This window comes from Diadema antillarum, unplaced genomic scaffold (assembly GCF_040938485.1).
Source record: "Diadema antillarum isolate AM-2024a unplaced genomic scaffold, OU_Dant_1.0 scf00000126, whole genome shotgun sequence".
Taxonomy (NCBI): Eukaryota; Metazoa; Echinodermata; class Echinoidea; order Diadematoida; family Diadematidae; genus Diadema; species Diadema antillarum.
Genome location: NW_027271015.1, coordinates 1,403,981 through 1,428,375, shown reverse-complemented (window position 1 = coordinate 1,428,375; position 24,395 = coordinate 1,403,981). Strand labels below are relative to the sequence as shown.

The 24,395-nt window shown below is 37.0% G+C and overlaps 1 protein-coding gene across 2 annotated transcripts in view; it reads left to right on the top strand.

The window, feature by feature from the left end:
* The window catches only part of LOC139720301 (uncharacterized), a 75,841-nt gene that overhangs the window by 1,638 nt on the left and 49,808 nt on the right, over positions 1-24,395 (top strand). For both annotated transcript variants that reach the window (XM_071631663.1, XM_071631664.1), the window contains exon 2: positions 18,747-18,830. In XM_071631663.1, the coding sequence (XP_071487764.1) occupies positions 18,747-18,830 (84 nt within the window). The remainder of the gene's footprint in view (positions 1-18,746; positions 18,831-24,395) is intronic.

The following is a 24,395-nucleotide window of genomic DNA, read 5'->3' as shown; positions in this document are numbered from 1 at the left end:
TGCATATCTTGGTAAAATACGTCAAAGGAAGGCATTTTAGAGAGGAGAGGAATGATGTTTTATTGGGCACACAAATGTTCCTTACTTACCATTGGCATGAATTCAGCACTGCTATGATTATTTTCTTTTTCCCCTTCTTTTATTTTCAAGAGCAGTTTGAATAGATAACTTCTTCAGATAAATGAATGTTCACTTTGTGTCGGGACAAACCCGAAGAAAGTTGCGAGCGTGAAGCATGTGATAGTGGAAATATTCTTTATCTTCTGTTTTGTGTAATTTATAAACTAAAAGTCAGGTACAAACCATTTTTGTCATTTTTGTTTTGGACATGTTATCTAATCTCTCACAGACATGTAGGATAACTTGGATTTGATCAGTTGTATATTATGCTTTGTTATCTATGAATTTGCTGAATTAGAAAGATGATGAATATCAACAGCTATAACAAGTAGAAAAGAAAAACAAACAGTGTATTGCTGCTGGGGAAAAAAAAATCTTGTTCAAGCTGACACATTACTAACTGGGATGAAGGCTTCCGATTATCTCTTCAAGTATGACAAGGCCAGTATGGTGATAGCGGGTTAAAGGTGTAGACTACATTGCATCCGTGTCTGTTACGTTAGTCTTCATTTCAGACCCACGGAAGGACAAGGTGACTGGTATGCTGATGTGAATAGACATTGCCAGAGAGTGGATGGTGGAAAGGGGAGATGGGGGAGGGGGAGGGGAGGACAGAGGATGAAGTGTTCATCAGTGTGTACGTGTAACTTTTTGTGTATGGAATATTAAAGGGAATTTAGTGTTGCAGGTTTCTGCTTCATTCTATTGAATATAGTTTTTCTGCAATGTGTTTGACATTTTTTTTTCTCTCTTTCTCTTGAAAGAAATGGACTGCATCAAACTGTATATGTTGGTCTTTTTTTGTTTGCACTTGATTTTTTTCCTGCACACTTGACAAGCCAATGCAGAGTTTTGAAAGGTCCAGATACTGTCAAACAACAAGTATGAGTAAAATGAAATCAATATTCAGTATTTTCCTCATCAGGTGTAGTTCTGATCTGTAAGTATAAAAGAGTTTGCTCATAGCCCAACCGACAGCGCTTGCATGGTACAAAGTCATATCAGGTGTTGCAAACTAATACAGTTCAGTGTGTTAAAGTACTCTGAACTATACACCATGCCCATCCACCCATATATCAAAGGTCAAAGAAGAGGCAATGTAAGAGAAACAAAGTTGGATCACTAATCAAACATGATATATGTCAAGTGCAAACATATCCATCTTGACAAGAGGCAGTTTTAACAAATAAAACATGCTGGCCAAAACAATGTATTCAAATACATTTTACATTGTAAGTCTACATCACTCAATCTTTTGTTGCACTCTTATGTTGGTATTCACTGAACATCCATTTATAGCATATTATCAGCTCATGTTAAAATGTTTTATTTTGTCTTTCTTGGTTGGCACCATGGAACCTCCTGAATACTTTATTTATTTAAATGCATGAGAAGATTATCTGACTTCTTGTGCTGCCATGCATTTTCAACAAAATGCTCAGAAATGAAATAAGACTCCCACTGGAAGTATGATTAATCTTTAATGCAATCATCTGGGTTCTTCATTCGGCAGAAAGGCTTTGTCGATTACATAATCATTCCTTACTCCTTGATAGAGCCTTGTGGTTTCTCTAGATCTTCGATCTTGGATATTGGATGAGTAGACCTCCCAAACATCTCCTGTGGGAGGTCTACTCATCAAAGATCCAAGATTTCTATTTTCCAGAGATATAACATATTTGATATGGTAAACAATGGCTAAGATTTAACTATAGGTAGCATACCCTGTGCTGTGTAATCTAAAGATGAAGAGAATTATCTTTGGTCATCTTTCAGAATTATTTTAGATGATATATTATACCTTTCCTGCAGATAAAAACTGACTCTTGATTACTTGAATAAACAAAAGGTGTGATCTTCTCAGCAGTATTCTAGACCTATTGATCTGTTTTACTTGAAGTTAAGGAATAATGAAGTGTAAGACCACAATTCAACATTGTATGCCAAACTACATGCATGACTGACAGCAGGATTAAAAAAAGAATGAGTACAATCTTGATTCTCAATCGATTGTAACATGTTTGTGAAAGTTCATCCATGTCTTAATTAAAGGACAAGTTCACCTTCATATACATGTGGATTGAGTGAAGGCAACAATGTTAGTAGAACACATCAGTGAAAGTTTGGGGAAAATCCGACAATCCGTTCAAAAGTTATGAATATTTAAAATATCTGTACAATCACTGCTGGAGGAGAAGACTACTACAGTGTATGATGTCACATGCGTACAACGATATAAGGAAAATAAAAAGAGAATTTCACAAAACTTGACTTTTTGAATAAAGTGCACATTTCCTCGACTTGTTACTGACTTATGTTAGGGATAATATTATTCCCCCTGACTTCTGAAAGAGAGAAGTTGAGTGTTCTTTTATTATGTGAGAAAAGTTAGAATATCTTGAATTTTCTTTATACTTTCTTTATATAGTTGTACTCATATGACATCACAAGCTATAGTAGTCTTCTCATCCAGCCGTGACTGAGCAGAAACTTCAAAAATTCATAACTTTTGAACGGATTGTCCGATTTTCCTCAAACTCTCATTGATGTGTTCTACTAATATTGCTGCATTCACTCAACCCACATGTGTATGAAGGTGAACTTGTCCTTTAAGAACTAAGTACCTAATTTCACAGGAACATACAGTACATATATAAAATTTCTTTTATAATTTAAGTGAAAGAGAAGAAATTGGCGACTCTGTTAAATTATGATATTTCAGCAGACCAGATGAACCGACTGAGATATCGAAGGCTTCCCAAGTGACCTGATTTTGCTTGAGAAATAGAGCAAGTGCCCATAGGGGATGGGGATGGAAAGATATAATACTAAGCAGAGCCTGCTTGTAGATTTTCTTGTCAGCAAATGATGATGTCTAGATGTACAAGGTTTAAAGCACAATAAGGAGAGAAAATTAGCAAGGTACGTGTATCTCGATGGAGGAGGAAGTGCAGGGTGCGACATAAGCGCGTGCCTGATTGCCAGGGGCAAGTGAAAATCAATGTCAGGCAAGTGTTTCAGAACAATGAGAAAAAAAGTGCTTGCTCAAATTGGGTAAGCAAAGAGTTTTGAAGCCAACCTTTTTTTTTCACCCCCCCCCCCCCCCGTACAACATCAACCATACAGAAGCCCCATGATAACTAAGTACTGTTAAGTGATGTTCAGTGCACTTTAATTTCATTTCAGCAACTTTCCAACATTTATATTGAAGAAACCCCAATGCAATGCAACACCAGTGCTCAATCAAACCAAGTCTGTTGTTGCAATTTCACACAAAGAAAGTGAGATTGTAATCTCTCAAACCAAGAAATGTTCTTATCCCTGAAGGCATATAATGCTCACCATCATACATTATTGTGGAAGCGATGCCCCTTTCACAATAGTTACTCAGGTGAACACCCGGGAGATTCAATCTGAAATGGAACGGGGAAAACCAACGAGAAATTTCATGCTAGCGAATGAGCTCGATCCGCTTTGAATTTCTCTCTTCCGCTTTTAGGCAGTGCGAGTACACGCTATGGCGCATGCGCGAACAGCCCGCGAAACGTTGTTGGTACGCCAACCTTCACTTTTCACCTGAGAGTTTCACAGCCATCCCTTTCATGCTACACCTTCAGAGAGAGATCTCCGGGACACCTGCTAGTTTGCAAGGGACATTTTGAGGGTGAGATTTGTGTAAAGTCGTGTGGCATGTTACATGTTACCCGAGAGTTTTCCCCAAGATGCCTTTCTTGCTACAGTGTCACCCGAGAGATATCTCAAGTAATCTCGGTTGAAATTTGGTGAGCATGAAAGAGGCATAAGTCATTAGAGTATTTTGTTTATCATTGTTGTAGTTCTGAGCTTCAATGATATCTGTGCTGTCTGGAGGTCATTGGTTTACTAGATTACAGAGCAATTGTGTCATAATGGGAAAATAATCCTTAGTAGGTGCATTTACATGAGAATTGCCATGGTATAGAAATACCAAGGTAATTTACTGTCACCATTCTCATTGGCAAATACCATAGTAATAGATACTGCCAAATTTCATGTGGTACCATTCTCATTCTCAAAATACAGACTTGGTTTTTCTAGCCCGAAAGTGCACCTCCCCTAGGTAAGCACTGCACATACCATATCTTCTATGAGGAGAATACAGGATCTATGTCTGATGTCGAGTCATATGTGGAGTACACTGCAGTGTGGAGGATGAATATTTCGTGACAGTATTTTTTGTGATGTATTTTGCAGTGTATTTGCATTCACATTACAAAATAACATATGAAATACAGCTGACTTGAAATCACATAAAGTGAGAGGTTTGAACATATTCAGTAAAGGCAATGATAGCAACAAAAACGACGTGGTGATTTATGTCATGCAACTGTGGCATCACATGATACCAATTGATATTCCATATTTGTATAGTGGATATGTGTCATTGATTCTATATACATTTTGTCTCAAAGAGCTTTCTTTGTGACACTTCAAATTCAAACAACGGGAACACTATCTATGGTATCCCCATGCTACCTGGTCTTTAACAGAAAGAAAATCTTTCCCATCAGGATGTGTGCCAAACATTCAGTTTCCTCCATGTCAGTGCTGAAATTTTCACGAGAATTGATATGTCCCTCTTCGAACCTTTGTTTAAATGTCTAGGTGGAATGTTTTCCTATGATCCTTGATACTGGTTGACACTGGCAGGAGTAGTTTGTTACCAAATAATTGAATCTGTTCCACAAAGAGATATTGAGTTGCATACAGAGTCATTTACATACTGTCAAACCAGATATGTTCCTGTCCTTGAAACTTTCCTGAATTTCATGAGGAGCCAAGATTTGCAAAAGTAAAATACCCTTGAAATTTCCTAAGTACACAAGGCATTGAATTTCAGTGGCTATTTGCAAAAGTTTCCTTCCGTGAAAAATGCTGTTGGCTCCAATTCATGAAATGCTTAGATGCCAAATTTCATTTCCTGCTGAATGTTACTGTTATTACAGTATACGGCATATTGTTGCCCAAGCTGGGTTCAAATTTTAAGTTACAAACATTGTTTGCTTGACCAGTTTAATTTTTGCATCTTGACTTATTTGGAGATGAAAATGTTGTCCCCAGAAATTTTGAAGAAAGATTAGATACAATCAGTGAACTAGATGATTGTAGCTATGCGATCTAGAGGCCAGTCTCCATAGGAATCCAGCTTGATATTTTACACCACATTTAGCAGTAATTTTGACAAATGCATGCTGATATGTAAATATTCCATTGTGTTTTTTAAAAGAATAATTTCTGATAAGTTTGAAACCGAGAGAAAACATTTTCCCTAGTCCACTTCCCGAGATGAATATTCATTCTACGTCAATATTTCATGCACTTTTTTTTTTGGTTACATAAAGTCAAAAAGTTTACAGAGTAAGTTGTATTGGCATGTATATTTTAGCTATTGATAGAGAGAATAATTTGAGTCTAAAGCTCAATTTTATCACCTATTGGCCTTTTCAAATGCAGTACACAAGGTTCATATAGTATAGAAATTTATACTGTAAGGGAATTGTCAAAAACAAGCAGTGATACCTATACTCTCACTATTATAATATAGCTCTCTGAAAAGAGTGTTCTCTTTCTCTTTCTCTTTCTCTTTCTCCATCTCTCCCTCTCTATAGAGCAGTATGGTCATTATTTGAGATATGAGGCAAATATTCTGTGCAAGCATTCTTCTTTAGATTAAATATGATTTTATTTTGAATATCTTCTGATTAAAAAGTGAGGAAAGTGATTGCAATGAGCCGTACTCATCTATGCTACATATCAAAGAATCTGCTATCAAAAGGAAACAGAGACGGGTCTGGTCATTAAAGACTAAGTGAGCAACATTCCATGATCACCTAGCATTCGTACCTACACAGACAGGTATTAAGGCAAACAGCTATCAACAATAGAGGAAGCCATCATAATGCTTATGTCCTATTGAATGTTTTAGGTCTGTGCGTTGAATGCAACTTTGCAGCAGTAAGGAATTCTTTTAGGAAGTGAATGGAACATAGAGTGTTGCACAGATGGCTGTTTTCTATTCTGCTAGCTAGGGACTAACGTTGTAGAATGTTACTCATGCATGTAGAGACCTTGACAAGCATTTCGATTGATTTAAGAATGTAAACAACGTTGGCATGCGAATCACATGCCAGGAATCTGCTGCTTTGTGTGTCTGTGATTTTTTTGACGGTGTAGAAAAGTCTTGACCAAATTAGTGTTGTCTTAAAGAAAACAATCTACATACCTCACAATTATACATGCTGTATTTCATATATGGTATGTTACTCAAAGTGGAAAACATATATTTTAAAAATTTGACAATTAATTGAAACAACTGGAGCATAGATATTCTTATAAATGTACATCATGACAAATCCAGTAATAATAATGATTGTTACAGAGACTCGTTTTCGTTGATATATCAAGTACTTCATACTTTTGAAGATTGAGGACAATTTGTCTTTCCCTCATTTGTTTGTTAGTTATTGTTTTGTTTTCTGACTCACATGAAATTGGCTCACAATGTGATCGCAGTGCTTTACTTTTCAGCAGGCCCCTATAGAGCATCTTATATTTACATGAAAAGCAGTTTATGACCTCATTGCTATATTGACAGTGTAGACATTGCCAGTGAAACATATACGACATAGTAAATGTCGCGGGGCCTACCGTCTCCTCATGCCAATAAACTGGATTTGCCCCTATTGGGGGGGGGGGGGGGGGGGGGAATCTGCCAAATGTCCTATCGGTGCAATGGATTCCATTCTGTGACAATAGAGCTAGAGTCACGTAGTTGCATTGTTACCAATTGTTAGTTGCTGCGCTCAAGGTCAGCTTTTAAATGGTAATGAAACAAAGAGGAATTCGAAAGTCTGAGGGAAATATAGACACATAAACTGTAGACTAAAGAGACACATTACCATACTCCATTTGGTGTTTTCCTTCCATGCAGCTTGTCCTTATTTTTCTCATTCCCCATATTGACCCCCAGGTGTGGTTCTGTGATTCTGCCAGTTATTTTATAATCTGCCAGCAAGGTATACTATAAATGAAAGATTTACTCAGTCATTTTATGACCACAGATAACCAGGTACTAATGGCATGAAGCCCCAGTGCACTCAAGTGTAACCAATGCAGACACGCAGGTGGATCATTAGCGCAACGCCATTTTGATGGTACAGCTATAGCTCTCATTGTGGGCTGTAATCTGTGTTTCCTGAATCACAGTAATAACATCTCTTAAACTTTATTAAACAAAGAAGAAAAAAGAAACACTCTCACAGAAAACCAAAGAGTAACATATGATATTCTCTACAAGTAAAATCTAGCTGTTCAGTATTTCCATGTTATGTTCAAGCTACCTTTGTTGTATTCAATAATTTTATTGAATTCTTTCTTATTTATCTCATTTGATGATTGGGAAAGGAAGTAATGTTATCATGACTTTGTACCAGTAAGGAAGCGGTATCGGTAATTACAACTACAAATAAATAAAGCTGTTATGTTGGAGTGGCTTCATTGAGGTCATTGGTGATAGTTTTGTTGGAGTTTCAATTGAAATTACATCTTTCTTTTTTTTCTCTCTGACATACAGAATTGCCTGTAGTGCTATGCATAAGATATGTTATACTTGGATATCTGTACAATTAATTTTTTTTTAATGTATACAATCGCATTATTCACATTACATCTATTTAAATATCTTTAACAAAAGAATAAGTCAAGTGGATATATGCACTGATTCAAATGTAGAGAAGACATACACATTTGAAACATCAGATTACAGTTATTACTTACTCCTTTACTTGACATCAGGAAGAAAATTAACAATATGGACTTATACATGAATTTAGAATGTCGTAAGTGTTGTTTTGTTCTTTTTACCATATCACTGACTTTACTATAGATGCATCTCACATCCTAGTCCAGACAAACTGATGTAGTCAATTTTTTAGTTCACCCATAGGCTTATGCCCTTTACAATGTTGCTTCAGCTTTAGTTCAGCAAGCTCCTTTGTGATAGAAGAATAACTCAGCACCGTGAGTCAGGCGCCTCCAGCTCTCTAGCAGGTGTAAATAGTGTTTAAATCATTCCTTCCTTTTGTCTGCCATAAAACAGTCAGAGGAACCCAAGCACTTCACCATTCATTGTCACCCTACTTTACATACATTGTCAAATATACTTGAAATTCCACTTAACTCTGTGATCAAGGTCTTACAAAGCCTGAAGGAAGTATACTGTCCCCTAACACGTCATTCAGCTTTCCTATTGTGAGGCAAAAACAAATAAAAGACAACAGAAATTGAACAGATTGGCTAGATGTCAATAAGTAGATTTTGTATTTCAGGGCTATATATCACTCATTTGTGGGATGTATTATATTCTTACTATGATAATGAGTATTAGGCAACAAACAGAGACACACAACCATCCACATACACGTTTTCAAAGCAAGTGATTGCAAAGCATTTGGTGCTCAGGAACGCATCAAATTTTGCATTAGGTCCTGAAGTCGTGTTGGAAAAAATGCAAAAATGGTCAAAATGGTCAAAATGTGTGGAAACGTCTCATAATTTCATGAAGTGAAAAACAAACAAACAAACAAACAAACAAACAAACCTTCATTCCCTATTTAGCATCCAAAGGAGTAAAGAGCCCCATGTTCCACAGCCAGAAATTATCACACCCCAGTTTGTGGGCGGACATGTTTTCAAAATTCCATTTTAGTTTGTATGTCTGCTAAGAATTCCATCCCCCCACTCTGAACTTTTAATATTTGTAGACTTTGTCTCATTGTCACTTGTAACTGACAGATGAACACATATTGTTTTGTTGATGTCAGGAGACATTTCAGGTCACATGATCCGTGATATTTATAACCTCAATGTCAATTTTGATCCCGGGCGCTTTGAAAGAATTTCACATCTGACCCCAACATAGACATTAGAGGATAAGAGAAAATGCTTCGCACTCTGCTCTGTATTTATATTTGTTTGGAGGAGACACATTCCCTGGGTTAAAACATGACATGACATGTTGGAGAATATGTGCACTTTCCTCTACTGTGAGAACCGTATGTGATCATCATACTCTACTCTTTTTTTTTTTGTAAATCCATTGCATATGGTCTTACCTCACAGCTTGTTATGTGGTGATTGGCTTAAAAAAAAAACCAAAACAAACAAACCCATATAGGATTGCCTGAAAATCATCTAGTACTCAGTAAGCACTGATCACAAACGTGAACTTCATGATGTGTTTGTCAGGTGCATGTTTTTCTTTTTATGCAGAAAAACAAAACAAAAACTTTACTCTTCTCTTCGCTATATTGTTGAGAAGTTCTAGTCCAATAAGACGCGCAGATTACTGTAAACGTGGAAATTTTCGCGGTACATTAATTTTTGCGGATTTTGCGCTACGTTCGGCTATCGCGAATTCAAAAACGTGCGAATATATCTTCGCAATTTTCTATGCACAGTAGCCTGGTGCGCTTCGTCGATGATACTGCTACGTAGTACAGACATGTTTACGCATATAGCAGTATCATCGCACGCACCGAGCCCACGGCCGATTGGTGTGCTACATCCCCGCGACTACAGTACTAGTCCTACAGAACATGTATCGAGTACGTCGAGCGCTTGTACTGGCACTCGCACCGCTCGCTACGTCGCTTATCATACGCTGGCATCGCTGGATGAAAACAGCGACTGTGTATTAACCCGCTGCTGAGCGCGAATTTAAGAACCCGCGAATATGTTTTCGAGCCGCTCAGCGCGAAAAATTAATCGCGCGAAAATATTGACGTTTACAGTAGCACTCACATCATTCTTGGACAAAACTAATCAAGTTGTGCACTGGCATTGTGATAAGGAAGTGTAATCTCTTTTTGAAGTGCAGTTAATTTTAACCACCCCTCTTTTCCATGAATAGTTGGCTTAACCAAAGGTATGCCTGCATCAGTCCGAAGTTCCAAGATAACATGCTCAGTCTTACTCTGCATTGTGTACTATTAAAGGGTGTGTACCGTTCTGGTTGAGGTGAGGATATAGCTTTTAATGTTTTGCGAGATATTCAGAAACCACTCTATGAGATGTCAAAGAGCATGCAATTCTAAGGGGTATCAAAAGTTTATTTGATGAAAATCAGTTTTGAAATGGCTGAGATATTCAAAATTAAGGTGAAACAAAGAGATCTAGTAAAAGGCGTGGCCTGTTGCCTTTTATTATTATCACCTTTTTGGATATCTCAGCCATTTGAAAACCAATTTTCATCAAATAAACGTTGAATCCTTTTTAAGATTACACGCACTTTCATATCTCATAAGAGGTTTCTCCTTATCTTACTTTTTAATGTCATAAACCTGAATCCCCATCTCAACCAGTACTGTACAGTCCCTTTAACTGGAGTATGATTATGAATTTGAGAAAATATCCCAAATTTTATTGATCAGGTTTTTGTGATGTACTGTTATAGGAACCTTGAAAATTATCTTGTTTCCATCATGCACTATGTTAGAATGAAGTAGATGACAGATGATACATAGATAAAACTTAATCTGAATCAAACGTTTGTTTAGTGCATATATGCATATTATGCACTCTATTCTTGCATGTGTTTTTCCTTTCATCCAAAGAAATTGACTCATGAGAAGGAAACAAAGTTTAAGGAGAACAACTGTATAATGCATGCTACAAAATTTGGGCTCATTTATTTAAACTGACCACTCAGTGGTTGCTTTTTTTCACACAAAGACAATATCTTGCTGCTTTCTCAGCATAGTTGGTATACTATCCCACTATTAGTCATATCCTTCAGTCATACAAAATTCAATAAAATTTACACAACCATTCGCATAACTTCTAACAAAATGGAGAGGAATAATGCTGTGTAGTATTGCTTCTATCTTAGTTCTGTTAAAGAAACCATTTAAATTTTGCAAAGGAGTAATGCAAAAATGAATACTTTATTCCATGTTCTAATGGCAAGATCAGAAAATGACAAATTTTGGAGTTAATAGAATATGGTATTCTACATGCCAAAGTCTCTGACAGAATTTGCCATTATTCATGTTCATAGCATGGTATCATTTACTTCTTACTCTTATAGATAAACTAATTGTGCAATGAGTCATTCAAGACAAACAAAAGCTCATTTTCTAAAGAATTTTTCAAATGCCATGTCACGATAGAGCAAAGATTTAAGTGAACCAGTGACATTCTTTTTTTTCTTTTTAAGAATCCAAAGTCCTTCGTATCTGTCAAAAAAAAAACCCTAATGTTAAAAAGACTTTGTAGAAAGCAGCATGGGGAATGTGTACTAAGTGACAAGATGTTTGTGTTATGTAGAGTCACATGTTCTTAATGTGCAGGCATAGAGCATGCCTCTGCTGAAATTCAGTTGGGTCACATATATTCTTTTTCTGCCTGGAACCTTCCTTGCTGTTTAGGTCTGAACCCTGTTGGAAAGAATGCCCTCCATTTTTTGTTTAAAGCTCTGCCTTCTTTGCTCTTGAGCCAGGCAAAATGTAATGGCATAGTCAGCTTATTGAATTTATGCAGGTATCAATGTTTCTTTTGTGACATTGGTGGGTATATAATGATCATCTGATCATCTGATGTAATGGAATCCACTTAACAAATGACATGAAAAACATTAATTCACATTGCAACTAGATGAACCTTTTCTTTACAGCTGAGTCTTGCCTCAGTCATAATTCACTAAAGTGCCCGGATAGGATTACACTTCAGGCTAAGAAGGTTTTTCTCTAAAAACAGAGAGCTCATTCAATTCCAGTAACCAGGTCATTATGCTAACAATTTGCCGTATTCGCTTTGGGTCTGAGGTTAATATTCTGCATGGAAAGGTAAATGTGACACCATCTTGCAGAGCAAAAACAAAACAAAACAACAACAACAACAACAAGAACCCCCTGGAAACTTAGATCAAGGGGTTAATTCAAGATATTATAGTCTGTTTCAGTTATCACAACCCAGCAGAGTTTTGATTTCATGAATACTAGCCAAAATGAAATGTCACATTCTAAGGAGGAAAATGGCAAGTCATATTTTGCTGTGAAATCTGAGACACACTGCCATCCAAAGTGGGAAAGGAGATTTTGTTGAACTTTTTTAAGTATGGAATGAGGAGGATGTAAGGGTGTTGATGGAAAAACAACAAAAGAGGTTGCTTATTTGGTGAAATATAACTGTGATGCCTTGAGAGCCCCCAAATGTTCAAATTTCTTCTTAAATAGTATGAGATTGCTACAATTGGTTTGATATCAATCCTTGGTTCCACATAGAGACAAATTCCAAGGCATAATTGGTATAGGAGTAGGTCTCATGTTAATGTCATTCACCTTTCATGTAAACCTACACTAGAAGCATAAAGACCATACCAACATTCCTGTAGAAAATGTGGGACTAGCTCTCCTTTACTCCTTATATTCCTTAACATTTCCCTCAGATATTCAATCCAAATGTTTGCAAGAATGCATCAAATTCTGGTTCTAGGTCTCATTTGCTAAGTATGGTCAGACCTTTATTATTATCAGGGAGGTGAGCTCACCTCCCTGTTATTATATATGTGCGATCAAATTCCCCAGCTGTACTTGTCAGTGAGAAACTGGCAAATTTGGGGAATATAATTTTTTTTCCTGTGGTGCATAAGACATCTGCCAGTCACCATAAGATGAAGCTTTTTTTTTCATGTTGTGAGTTTGTTTGTTAGCTTTTTTTTTAACCCTTTGAGGACGGTTTGATTTTGCTACAACATGCACTTCCCATAGACACCTGCCCGAGTATACTTGGGACTCGTCCTCAATGGGTTAATAGAAGTGTTTAGCCAGCATTTGAACCTCTGGTAAGACTCTTCTTTTTCCTTTTTTAGGAGAGAAAGATTTATTCAAACAATGAGACTGAAATTTAGAAACTGTATTAATGATACTCTTGTTTCAAAATTCAAGTGTCTCAACAACAACAGATCATTTTCTCTTTTAGCCCGTTGAGGATGAGTCCCGCGTATACTCGGGCAGGTGTCTATGGGAAATGTATGTTGTAGCAAAATCAAACCGTCCTCAACAGGTTAAGCAGTCAAATAACTTGTGGTTAGGAAAGCTTTCATGAAACAAAGAGGAAAATGTCAATGGGTTGCACGCATTTACTAGAAAAACTATGAATTAAGCAATTACAATATGAACCAAAGACTCCTACAAGAGTAGTTTTAAGGTCTTTGTAATCGGAGCCTCATGATGTTCTAACAATGATGATTGAAAACCAAACAGAAGCTGGCAGATTTTTTCTTTATGTTACTTACTGTTTTCCTCAGAATATCACATATCCATCGCAGTTTGCAAAATTCAGAATGTATGTATCACATCTGATCCCTGCCTAGTTTTCATAGTATCACAACTTGTGGCTTCGCCTTTCAAGTGTGTGGCTGTGGAGAGAGGCCAAGTGTAATTTGTATCATACTGGGAGGATTCTAGGGAGGAAATATGAAAAGTAGCTCAGTCATGAAACATCAGCGCCTCACTCCTACTGTGCATGCTGCGACTTAATCCAGCGAGCCAGCGAGGGGTAAGATTTCTGGAGCTAATGTTTGGTCTGTGCTTCTTGGAAGAGAGCCTGCATGGCTGCAAACTGTAGGTGCTTGACCTTATGTGACTGTGGGAGATGGATTTGGTATGATATCATCGCCGTAGCTGTGTAAAATGACAAAATTAATGTTTGGATTTGCTGCTTTGAAAGAATTGAGTGTAATGGATAGTTTCAGAAGAATAACCGTGAGAGAGAGGTTCAGCATTTTTGTTTCATTCTTCTTCTTTTCTTTGCCACATGGGGATACCCAATGAAAACATGTTTACCTCAACTGTGAATTGCGAATTCTGCAAACAACTTGTCTCAACATTCTTAACATTATCATGTGACATCTATACCAGTACCTCAGAAAGTAATGGTGCTCCATGTCTAATGGCATGAATATCTCAAATGCATATCATTAGGCGTTCAGTGTTATGGGGGGAAATTGGCATTGAATCTATTCAACTACATGTATATGTGCAATTACATCCAGAAATACTTGTATTTGTTTTATTTCTCAACTGCTCAACCTGTCTGGTACTTTTCACTGAATATAATATATGACACCTTGACACTTCTTGTGTTCTGTTACCACTTGCTAACCTCCAAGGAAATTTTGCCAGAAGCAAGCAAGCCACAACAGGTTGAAATCCTCAGTGCGCATTGAGGTATAAGGTCATATCTATCCAGAGCTGGCTTCAAACGGTCACATTTGATCTTATTATTGCTCTTGAATGGCTGTGCATGTAATGTTTGATCACAAAATAAAAGACAAAAGTCTGTGCATTTAAACATTCGGAGGTTTGATTACTGTAAAAGTGGAAATTTTCGCGGTGTTCAAATTTTCGCGCATTTCGCACAACCAGAAACTAGTGCGAAAATAAAAGCACGCGAATATTTGTGCTTGCCATATGTGCCTGTGCGTGATGTCTTGATTCCGCGGAATTAAAAACATGCGAAACTCTTCCGACCCGGCCAAGCGTGAAAAATTAGTCACGCGAAAATATCCACTTTTAAGTCCAAAGGTACAGTAAACATGAATGCTTACATGATGGTACAGTTCATTATTGTAACTGTTTCTGTACATTTATTAAAACAGTACATGAATATGTAAACAGTGGGCACAATCATTTTTACGGTGATTGCATTATGTAGTAATGCATCATGTTTGACATCCTGTTTGTGATGCAAATGCACAAATACACACACAAAGAGTCCTCATTTTCTGCTACACAATATTACAGTTCTATCTAACTTAAAGTTGGAGTCACGTACACCTTTTCAATAGATAGAGCAGTACTGCAAACAATGATACTGATATTTATGAGTCAACATTAATCATGCAACAATGTCAACTCAAAGCAGAATGCTAGCAATACTGTGCAGTCCTGTACAAAGGTGAGAAATTGTCACATTATATTTATTAGGGGGAATACCACTGATCCCTCCTGTATTGAGAAAATTGGAAATTATCTTTTAACAAATAGAAATGAACAAGACAGAAGGACAATGAATGGAATTTAACTCTTCTACCACGTATGAGCACGGAGATTGTTTGATACAGCATGCGTATCATCGACAGGGTGGTAGTTTGGCTGATACCGTATCATAGATGCAGATTATACCATATCTGCCATATCCAGATTACAGAAGAGTTTGCCAAAGGTTGCATCTACACACACACACACACACACACACACGCACACACACACACATGCACATCCCCCCAAAATCCCCATCGTATCATGAAGACAATGTGAAATAATGTATTTACTATTGGAGAGAAGACATACTGTAAAAGTGGATATTTTTGCATGACTAATTTTTCGCACTCGGCTGGGTAAGATGAGTTTCGTATGTTTTTAATTCCGCGGAATCAGACATCAACTACTGGGACATATGGCAAGCAAAAATATTAGCGTACTTTTATTTTCGCACTAGTTTGTGGTTGCGTGAAATGCACAAAAATTTCAACACTGTGAAAATGTCCACTTTTACAGTAGTTGTTAACAGCCAGTGACAATGTTTCTCCTAAAACAGACATGTTCCAGGTCATAAAATATTGAATGCAGTGTACATACTTCCTTCATATGTATACATGCGCTACTTGTAGGATATAAATCAAACTAGCAAAGTGGCAATGGAAATCCCCAGCTGTTGGTTTGTTCAAGACATATTTGATATATGTGGTCAGGGACTGAATAGTCAGAAAAGTTGATTTTGTTTCAGTCAATCTGTTTGAGATGGATTTCTGCATGGTTCAGACATGATTTATATGATGCATTCAAAATTGCTAAGAATGTTTACTTCCTTTATCATAAATGATACAAAAGTAAGGCCTTCTGACTGTGTATTGAAACTGCACATTCTTGCCTTAAACTTGTTTTAATTAGGTGATCCGAGTATCCTTCGGATCACCTTCTGTATCTGTACTGATTCTTTCTTTATTTCTCCTCAAAAGTTGTGCAGAGGTTAGCTCAGAAAGTGCATTGCCTATCAATGTCAAACTTTTACCATATATGTATCGTGCCGCAAAGACGGCAATCGAACTAAAATCATGGTGATCAGTCGACCGTGACGTCACTATGACGTCATTATATGAAAACACATTCTCAATCATATCTCATTAATGCAATGAAGTTTTTCAATGTAATTTACGTCACATATATTTCAAGTCAAGCGCATTCTACTCATATTCTCAAAATTCATCTATATCTTAAAACGTGCGCGTATGCGCGCGTTGAAATATTTGTATGCTCAAATCGAGCTTAAATTTTTTCTGCACACGTTTCAGACCATTTGGAGCATTTTTTGAAAAATTGAAAAAATTGGACGGACGCGTACGCGCGCGCTCATATACGCATGCACAGCTCATATGCAAAAGAAATTTCCCGTTTTTTCACACTTATCGGCTGCCTGAAATGTCAAGGAATATTTCTACCAAGTTTCAAGTCAATCCGACTCAATATGACGTCATACGGGCCCGTCAAAGTTGAAATTCCGCGCGCGCGTCAATGGCGATATACAGCACAACTATGCCAAAAAACCGCCAATTTTAAATCCGATTTTACTCGTCAGGATGGACGGTGACCCCCCATTTTCTTTACATATTTTGAAAGCTGATGAGTTGTACATGTCATTTCATGGGGTGGTAATGCTGACAAAATGATCAAAAGATATCAAATTTCTTAATAAAGTAAAAAAAGTGAATTTTCAAAATGACGTCATCAAATTTCAAGTTTATTCGAGCATATCTCACTAGTCCTTTGTCAATTTTCACCCAGATTTCAGTATATTGTAGCTTATTTAATGTTCTTACAAACACAAAATTACAAAGTTTTGATTGGATAACGGTATCACCTCGTAAAAATGGATTGAAAGTAATCTTGTCAAATTTGACCAGTTTACGTGTTATCTCTACGGGAGTGCAGTTTTTCTGGAAATGAAAATTGACATGACTATCTTTATCGAGCACTAGCTCACTTACCCTTCGGTAAATTTCTCCCAGATTTTAATATGTTGTAGCTTAGACTTTACGCTACCGTAAGTGTGCCCTTCATTTTTTCATACGCTGTCGGGATCACGTCAAAGATTTTGGTTGAAATTCAAGCTTATCTTCGATGTATTGAGATATTTCTTTCTTTCTGCAACTTTCTTTGCAATAACTCAAGAAAAACGGCCTCTATCACTTCCATATTTTGCACATGTTAAGTTCATGTCACGTAAATTATTTCATAAAATAACAACTACTTGATCAGACACCATCTTGGGTATGTAAATTAGGGTCAAAGGTCATAAGTGTTTCATCCTGTATCTTAGTGAATACCTGTACTATCTTTCCCATATTTTGCACACGCAAAGACCATGTTACAAGGATCATTTCACAAAATAACTACTTTTTACTCAGATGCCATCTTGTCTGTGCAAATTGAGGTCAAAGGTCATATGTACTTCTTTTGTATCTTCGTTATGACGTGTTATCTCTATGGGAGGGAATTTTTTTAAATGTGAAAATTGACATGATTGTCTTTATCGAGCACTAGCTCACTTACCCTTCGGTGAATTTCTCCCAGATTTTAATATGTTGTAGCTGAGACTTTACGCTACCATAACTGTGCCCTTCGTTTTTTCATACGTTGTCGGCATCACGATAAAAAAAAACTTGGTCGAAATTAAAGCTTATCTTCTATGTATTGAGATATTTCTTTCTTTCTGCAACTTCCTTTGCAATAACTCAAGAAAAACACGCCCTATCACCCCACATGTTTAGTTCATGTCACGTACATTATTCAATGAGATAACAACTACTAGATCGGACATCTTGGATATGTAAATTAGGGTCAAAGGTCATAAATGTTTCATCTTGTATCTTGGTGAATACCTGTCCTTATATCTTTCCCATATTTTTCACACGTATAGACGATGTCGCGAGAATCATTTCACAAAATAACCACTATTTCATCAGATGCAATCTTGGGAGTGCAAAGGTGGGTCAAAAGTCATATGTACTTGTTGCTGTTTCTTTGTTATAGTGTATGCAGAATTTGGTACCAAACATGGCAGATATGACTCCCTTTGCTAAATGAGAATGCAAACACCACACGGCCAATGTCTCTAAACACAGATGGAACTTGTATGGTCATGCCTATTGCAATCAGGACTCGAATCATTGATTTAACAAAAATCGGATCACCTTAATTTGTCAGTGATGACAAATTACAATCTCTAGTTTCAATTTGTATTAGCATTAGAAGTAGCAGAGATTGTGAGATTGTATTGCTGTTCTTCACAGCATTATCAACAATGTAGAATTTGCATGAAATGCGAAGTTTAACCTGTTGAGGACGGACTGATTTTGCTTTTACAACACCGATTTCCCATAGACCTCTGCCCGAGTATACTCGGGACTTGTCCTCAATGGGTTAAAACAACAACATGGTTTAAATAGTACTGTAGATTTGTATCACCACAATAATACTGGAGCATTAAACATGTGTGTATGTTCTCCCTTTTTGTCCCTAATCCAGGACGAAGAAGGTGGTGATGAAGGGGAGAAACAAGAGCAGAATGGTGCCAGTCATGACAACGGATTTAACGGAAACAGCCATGCAGTAAGTGTGAAGAATCTTAATAGCTAGCTCTGTTGTCTGACTTCCTCGTCAGTGAGTGTATAACCTCCTTTACAGCTTTCCTTTTGGTCTCCTCTTTTTTTCCCTCTGTAAAGTCGTGGGCAGTCGATGAAGAACATCACCCATTGTACTACCAGGCTAGAGTGCAAACATTGTCCATGTCAGATTTTGTGACTGACTGACGGACAGCTAAGAACACATATAAATAGCTCCCATTTCGGAACATATCCTACCACATGTCCACCATATGTGATTTCCGACCACAGTGATTCAACTTACGACTACCATTCCTTCAAATACACGCCTTCTATCTATCATGAAATAGTAATGACTCCCACGTCCATCAAAATTCCACTCTGACAACTGTAATCTGACGCTGGCAGTATAAATACGGATGTGTGGATTACCATCACATAGAATTCATATCATTCTTACATCGGCGTGAAACAGATCATGTCTGTACTGCAGAGATGCATAGATCCCAAGACAAATGTAAAGGGATTCAACTCTACTGCTGCATTTAGTCTTCTTTGGCTGCTAAGTAATTGTGTTCTGTTGAATGGATTGCTCAAATAATGAGGAAAAAAGTTTTGGACTTTGTCCCATTTGAATCCATCATAGATTTGCTGTTAAAAAAACCCCCTAAAACCCCCACAAAAACTGAGCAGCAAAGAATTTTACAGTGACTGAATGTTAGTACAGTACAGTCTATGTTATTTCCACACATTATGTTATTTTGACACAGGTTCTGAAAGCACGATTTGAATCAGACCAATGTTTGAAGTACATAGATAGTGGTTAGTTATGGTTGATGGGGGGGGGGGGGGGGGTGGGGCAGAGGGAAGGGAGGGACTAAGTGTTGCTTTAGAAGTGATGTCATATGAGGAGGTGTGAGAACCTGATTCATTTTACTTTTTTCTGTTTGGTACATAAGAAATCTATGTTGTGAGCTTAACTGTGAACCTTTCCCCATAAGGACAGATCAAAAAGTTGTGTTTTGTGTGTGTGTGTTTTAAATGGAATTTCCTTTTTAATAAGAAGCAGTAATTCCATGATACCAATCAGTTACAACATTCCACCAGTATATCTTATCTTCAGTCTATCACTGCAAAAATTAGTTCATCAAAGCTTTAAAAAATTTGTTATATTTCCCCTCCCCTAAATTGGATTTTGTGTCAAGATTCTGAGTAATGATGCATCATCCATGCTGTGAACTTTGATGCTGATTTGTGCACAATGAAAACAGAAATTCCCCAGTTTACAATTTGGTCACAAAAGCATTACACTGCTATGACTGCATACCATAATGCATGAAAGCTTTCATAGAACTTTTATCATCAACAGCAGCTTGACAGTGATCTATAAATAGTATACTATTGACACTTATTTTTTTTTCCAGTGAATTGTTTGTGGTTTAATCCACGGTGCATTTGTACTGATGTGCATATGTCAGGCACTTGTTATTTTTGGTGTACAAAGAGGCAAAGTCCAGCTTTAGGATTCCTCTTCTGAAGAAATGGGAACCAGATCCAGCAACTTTTACAGAAAAAAAAAAAGAAAACAGAAAAAAAGATGACCCTCTGGTGTTGTGGGGGTTGCCTCAGAAAGAGGGCCAGATCCCAGCAGGGTGTACATTTGGCTGTGTAATCATGACCGAGACCAATACCTTTTCTTTCTCTCCACAGTAAGAAAAAAAGAATAAGAAAAAAAGGAAAGAAAACTGAATGCAAAACACCACATCTCATGCCAGTTTGCATGGGTTTGAGTTTGCACAGTAATATATAAAACAGTTTTTGTATTCTTTTTATGATTTGTGAAAATTTAAGCTTCCCTAGATTGGAAAGTGGTCAAAGAGACTCTGGTGGTTTAGCTGATTTTAAGTTTGTTAGGAAGAAAGATGTATAAAAGGGTGATGGGTTATCTTGTTATCCATTAAGTCCCTGGGAATCTGCTGCAAAAGTATAGTGTGATCATTAACTTGTCAACACAATCCTATTGCATATTAGGAGAAAGATTAGATTGATCTGGCTAAATTAATTATGTCAGTTTATACCAAACCACAAAATTTTAGTTTCTGAGCCTTGATGGGTTAAAGGGAATACTCAAGCGTGTCACTGATGTGCACCATATGAGAAATGGTGATGGGTGATATTAGGAGAAAGATTAGATTGATCTGGCAAAATTAATTTGCAGGTGATACCAAACCACAGAATATATGTTTCTGAGTCTTGATGGGTTAAAGGGAATACTCAAGCATGTCACTGATGTGCACCATTGTTGTGTAATGCAGAGCCAGTCGTGTCTGCTAGATAGATTCTGTGTATCAGATGATGTCATGCAGTCTATTCATCATCAATGTTCATGTGCCTTACATGGTACATGGCTTCCTCTCATCAGGCTGCCATGGTGGCAGCGGAATGTTATGAGAAATTACACAAAGGCTGTAATATTTTCCCCAATGAAACATGTTTCAACACATGCAGATATAGTGGGGATTTAAATCCCCTCCCCCCTTTAAAAAGAGGTCATACAGTGGATCTGAAATAGATTGTTTTGCTACTGTGTAGATATGTGAAACATAATTCGAGAAGGGTTTTATATTCTATTTAAAGCACATCTTCCAAAACAGACAGTATATGCGTCAAAGTCTGAACACGGATGCTCACAGTGGGTTTTGTTGAGAACATGTGGACCGTATCCCACACCTGTATGGTACCTAGATCCAGAAACAGTGTGTATCTACTGTAAGAAGTCAGCTAGCAGCTATCTTGGGTGAAAGGTTTCACAGGAGTTAGGTGATTGGGTGCGCAACATGAGTCCTTCACTACCGAGCTCATGGTTATCATATTATCATTGTATGACTGTGTCTGTCTTGGTAGAAATCTGCAAAAATTTATCTCTTACACATGAGAATAGAAGAAAGAGAAGGGTTGAAAACAATGGAAAAATATGGGAGACATAGAACAAAGATGAGGGATTTTACCAGATTCTTGGAAACATTAAGTAAATATCAAAGTTATGACTATGTGAATGTCATTGTGTCATGTAAGAGGACATGTTTATGGGTATATATTGATGTATTCAGGAGACAAGGCTGATGTGGTGCACTGCCAGTGTGTCATCATATATCCTGCCATGCAGACATATAAACACTTTAGTGAGATATTCATAGTTATGCTTTCTTTTCATTCATAATATGAATGCATAGCGGTTTTGCAAATAGCTCTTCTTCCATGAGTTTGTGGCCTCATACATGAAAAACAACAGTAAGCACACATCAGGGTACAAAAGTAAATCATTTTTAAAGTACTTTGAAAAGAACTTCTATCCAAGAAGTAGATCAAATAGTATAGCAGCAACAACAACAACAACATATGGGATGGTGGATGCTTGGTTAAGTGAATCCCTGTTTTGTATGAGTCTGTGACATCATACAGTAAAAACAACAACAATGATACAGGAACAAAAAATTGATATAGGCATAATCGTTGGGGCCCAAAAGTAAAACATACAACAACAAAAAACATTCTTATAAATTAGAACAGTAAAACAAATTAAATACATAGCCCAACATACAAATCAGGCTTGACTGATTGGTTATTCAACCCAAATTCCTTGTCAGTATCCATCCCAACCTGTATTTACCCCAGTCCTTGTGCCTTTTTCTGTCTTTATTGACAGTTAGGATCAGGGTGCATATCAATACAGATTACCTACTGTTAAAGACAGATCGCAAACCTCTGTGTACAGTGCTCCAACTGTGGTAGCTGGGATAGCATGCTCTTTTGAGCTTCTGCCAAGTATGGTACTCACAGTAGACTAAACACATGGTCTCTACATGGTGTCATGTCTTTTTCTGTCTTTTGTTATTGCAATAGATTATATTACTTGTCCTAATCTAAATCTCCAATCAGGGCATTGGCAATCAGGAAAACTGTAGAGTCAACCCCCCTTAAAATGCATCTTGCAGTTTGTGTTTTGAGATGGTTCTCTGTGGTTAATGCCAGTACTCAAGACATTCAAATATGTTACAATGTAATAACAAGTGGTGCAGAGTTTGTTGCATGGAGTCAGATGTACTCTCCTGTGCTTTGAGTTTTGGTGATGTGTTGATGAAAGACTGAATGGGCAATCTCCTAAAAGATAGTAACATGAATATATGTTTGTATGTAATCGTTATGTGGGCAGGCACCTATGTGCACATAGTTGTTTTATGTTCTAGGTTTATTCCAAATGATATGGATATTATGATTTACTGCAAAACACTTGAGGAAAATGACAGATTCCACCATCTGTCATAGTTTTTTTGAAGATTTAGCTGGCTTGTAGCAATTTCTTCTGACTGAAGGAATGTTCTGTGCATCAGTAAACAAGAACACTCTTTTCAGAGATTTGGTATTCAAATGCCTTTTTATTTCCTTGCCACTGCTATGAAGAAATGTTAGGCATATTTACACAGGGCTACCAAATAGGGAAGTGTCTGAAGAGGCAATCAGGGCAGTTTTATGCATCTCAAATAGCAAAATGAATTTCGATGTTAGATAAGTTTTGGTATTTGGTATTTGGTGAAGTTAGATAAGGTTAAAAGTTATGAGGTTAATGAAAATTATATATTGGAAGATAATTATGAATTGGGATATGTAGGTGAGATATTGTTTGGTATATAGTAATGATGCAGGAAAGATATTGATGAATATATTTATGAGTTGAATAATTGTATAAAAGTGATATATATTGATAGTTTTTGTATAGTTGTAAATGTCGGGTTAATGTATTATGTTGTTATGGTGCATATGTTGTTGTATGTTAATATGAGTTAGTTTCATTCGCATTTTGTGATATGCCTGTGGTGTACCTGTGATGTATTTAATGTTTATTTTGTTGTGATATTCAATGTACAAAGAATTTCCAGAGTGGACAATAAAGTAATCAAAGCGCAATTCCCAAATTAGGGGGACTTCTAATGCCAAGACATAAAGAGATATTAAAGTGTAGCAAAACCCTGGAAATCAAATTTGTATACAGCCAGAATACACAAAAAGAGCCATGACTCACCTCTTATAGCCCCTGAAAGTGTACAATGATTTCAATAAATCACATCATATCTCTCTAACAATTTGGCACTTGTGCTCCAGCCGTTAAAGTTCTGCTCCGTAAGCAGCAGTACTGTGGTGTGCATGTTCTAACTATACGTTTTTTTATGTATACATATAATATCGAGATTCCATGTCGACTGGTTAGCTGATTCTACTATTCTGCATGTCTCAAGGTATATTATACAAATTTAGCAAACATAATATTTAGGGCATTGGTACCCTTTAAAATTCTCAGGGAGCCGTCTCCTGATTGCCCCAGCACTGCTGTTTTATCATTATGTGTTTTTTTTCCCCTCACTTCAGTCTGCTTTTAGTATCAACCACTGATATTTCACATTTCAAAGAAATTCCATGAAGATGATCAGTTATTCTAAACTTGTACAAATAGATCCAGGCAGACCATACTTAGCCACATATGTAATAAGATATTTTAAAGGAAACATATGCTTGT